The following is a 3,195-nucleotide window of genomic DNA, read 5'->3' on the forward strand; positions in this document are numbered from 1 at the left end:
TTTTAATTTCAAGGAAAATAGATAATTCAATTTTTCTTTTATCGTTTTTTGTAAATAAAACCAATTTTGTACTGTAATCGATTGTTTGAAATTTTTGCCAAATGGATTTCTAGAATTTAGAAAATCAAATAACTGATCAACTGCTCTAATAAATGTTACAATTTCGTTACTATCTTTAAAATCATCAAGGCCTTCCTGTTTTAAAAAATCAATCGCATTTGCAACTGAAGCGCTGAACGTATTGGCTGCATATTTAACCTTCATTTTACTTTGTGCTTAGTAAATGCATTGAGAACTTAATTTATTCTTTAATTTGAACGTTAATAATTTTTGAAGTCTATGTAAAAGTACAGTATAAATCCATTTTATAGATTTTCCGTTATATTCAAATTCTTCGTAATCAGCTAAAGCATTTCTACCTAACTTCAACAAGTGGCATGTGTCTAAAATAATATATATATATTATAATTTTCAGTGGGATGAATAAAAAAGTTAATTATTTCTTCCAAATTATCTGGAAAAATATTGCAACCTAATATATTCAAAGCACTTGTATTAACAGCTTCACCATCGCATGTTACAGATATTATTTTTAATTTTATTTGTGCTGTTAACGTTAATGCAGTTTTAATTAGTTCAATCAACACCATTGATGACATTTTATTTTTTTTAAATAAGCAATTGGCTATTTCCATTTACCCTTCAGATTAACAAGTATAAAGACCAATACTTCTTTCGCTTTAGTTTCTTTCTTTTCAAAATAGAGAAATTAGATTATTATCGTAATCACAATAGCCTACAAATTTATTTTCTGTCTGACTTCAACATAATTGTTGTCTTATGGCCATACCATCAAAGATTAAAGCGCAGTCTTTATCTTCGTCTGGTATTTTTTCTAGTATTTCCAATACTTGAGTAAAAAAGCCAAGTTTAATATTGCAGATGTCCAATGTCTTATTGAAGATAGATGAGGCAATGTCATGATTCTTCTGCAAATAAGATTATAAATAAATATTTTAATACATAAATATAATTTAGTACATAAATATAATCTAAAATAACGCTAGTGAAACTATTTCCATGTGAACCATGCTTCATGCTTAGAGGAAAAAATTATTTCAATAACAAAAAAATATAAGTTGATTAATATATTAATAGGAAATTAAAAAAAATAGGGTGACCAATGGGAATGTGTTGAAAGTAAATAGTTATTACTTCGTAACAAATAGGCCGAATAAAATGAATTAAACGCCATTTTGTAGAGAAAACTTGTCAATTTTATTACCATATATATGAAAGAGAAATATAATAATTTAACAATTGAAATACACAATATAAAAAAAAAAAAGAAAAATTTTGCTTGCGCATATGAATTAATGGTATATGTTTTCAAAGTGTTGTCCATTAGAATTAGCACAGAACTGCAATCGTTTGCAAAAACTTTGAAATACATTATCTAACATCGATGTAGGAATGTTGCGAGTGCATTTTTTAATACTATTTATCAGCTCTGTGGTGTTTTGAGGTTGTACGGCGTAACATTTGTCTTTGAGGTAACCCCAAAGAAAAAAATCACACGGGTTCAAATCAGGTGAATAAGGAGGCCATTCCAGACCTCCATGAGCAAATTTCGGGTATCCTAATCCAATTACTCTGTTGCCATACACTTCATGTATCGATTCAAAGACTTCGCGTGTACGATGTGGGGTCGCGCCATCCTGCATAAAATGGAAGTTCTTTACTAATCCGCGTTTCTTTGCATGGGGAAAGAATTTAGTCTCCAATAATTCTTTATAACTTTGACTAGTCACAGTTTCTTCAAAAAATTGCAGGTAGACCCCTTTTACAGAAATTGCAGCCCACGCGGAGACCTTTTGAGGATGAAGAGGAACGGCAATAGACACGTTTGGATTTTCCTGTCCCCAAAACCGATAATTTTGTTTATTGACATATCCGTTTAACCAAAAGTGAGCTTCATCCGTAAATATTATTTGTTTTTCATCGAGTTCCTCACTTTCAAACATATTGGTTATCACCTTACAAAACTCAACCCGTTTTTCCATCGCTTTCTCCGTCAGCAATTGATGTGTAGTGATTTTGTAGGGATGCAGTTTAATGACGTCTCTCATTATTTTTCGGAGAGTTTCTCGCTTTAAATCCAAAACCTGAGCAGCTTTCCTAATCGAGGTGTTTGGATTTTCGTCAAAATAATTTCTAACGTCATCAATTGTTTCGTCCGTTGTAACGGTACGAGATGGGCCAGGTAAATCATGTCTACGATCGTTCAAAGTGCCATACATACCAAAATTATCAATAATCCTGTCAAAAAATATCGACAAATAAAAATAAAATCTTACCTAACCAATTCCATTGGAATGATGACGCGATTCCAGGGAGAGGGAGCGTGGGTAAAAAGTATCAAAAACATACCTTCTGAGTATTGTTTCGCTTGAAACTTTTTTAGATCCATATTTACTACGGAATCCACGATACGCCTGACTATAGTTTTTGCCTCTACTATAGAAGCACTCGATGAGAAACACTTTTTCTTCGATGCTTAGCGCGTCCATCCTATAACTCGCAAATCGGTTTATACGACGGTTCAAATGAAATTGATGGGTCTTAGGTAGCGGACCCTAGTCGGTAAAACAGTTACCGAAATCGAGGAGGGGATATATAACCGTTTACTTTCAACACATTCCCATTGGTCACCCTATATTAGTACCCAGTGAGAAATGACTCAAATCGACATCAGATTGACATCGAATCGATGCAATTTACATCGATTCGATGTCAATTCGATGTTGATTCGATAAGTCTTTTCTCATTGGGAATAAAAGAAAAGGTGCTAACCGACAGTATGCATAAGCCTTTGCGGAGTGATAATGCAGAGTAGCTGCAAATTTTTTAAGCTCATCACTATAACGTCTTCCATACATAGATTTACCTTTATTGCGCAGTTCATTTTTTAAAATTGGCAACATGATATCAGAAAAGTTATTTTGTAATGTATCAAATGTTGTTTGTTTAATTAATTTTTTTTTAGAGTTGTAAGCAAGTTGGACATATTTGTTATTTTTTTCTCTCTTCTTTTAGTCTTTCTTAATAACAGCTTACATTTTAAATTACTTGCATTTAACTTTTTTTTCATTGCTTCTTTATCAAGTACAATTTGAAATATTTCTTTTTGCTTTT

At 31.9% G+C, this 3,195-nt stretch overlaps 1 protein-coding gene across 1 annotated transcript; it reads right to left on the reverse strand.

Annotated features, from left to right (window-relative positions):
- Positions 1-821: 821 nt before the first annotated feature.
- On the reverse strand, positions 822-2,570 carry LOC112637818 (histone-lysine N-methyltransferase SETMAR-like). The gene is made up of 3 exons (XM_025408389.1): positions 2,431-2,570; positions 1,452-2,319; positions 822-989 (listed from the first exon to the last, which is right to left on the reverse strand). Exons 1-3 carry the CDS (start codon positions 2,568-2,570, stop codon positions 822-824), a joined length of 1,176 nt encoding a protein of 391 aa, XP_025264174.1.
- Positions 2,571-3,195: the final 625 nt, after the last annotated feature.

This window comes from Camponotus floridanus, unplaced genomic scaffold, assembly GCF_003227725.1.
Source record: "Camponotus floridanus strain SB8 unplaced genomic scaffold, Cflo_v7.5 scaffold206, whole genome shotgun sequence".
Classification (NCBI taxonomy): Eukaryota; Metazoa; Arthropoda; class Insecta; order Hymenoptera; family Formicidae; genus Camponotus; species Camponotus floridanus.

Bases quoted from the DNA above. Each gene is read 5' to 3' on its own strand.
- LOC112637818 (XM_025408389.1), bottom strand. From the start codon at position 2,570: ATGGACGCGCTAAGCATCGAAGAAAAAGTGTTTCTCATCGAGTGCTTC. The intron at 2,320-2,430 runs GTATGTTTTTGA...ATTTTTTGACAG, and splicing joins AGCGAAACAATACTCAGAAG to GATTATTGATAATTTTGGTA. The intron at 990-1,451 runs GTATTTCAAAGT...TCTTATTTGCAG, and splicing joins CTACATCGATGTTAGATAAT to AAGAATCATGACATTGCCTC.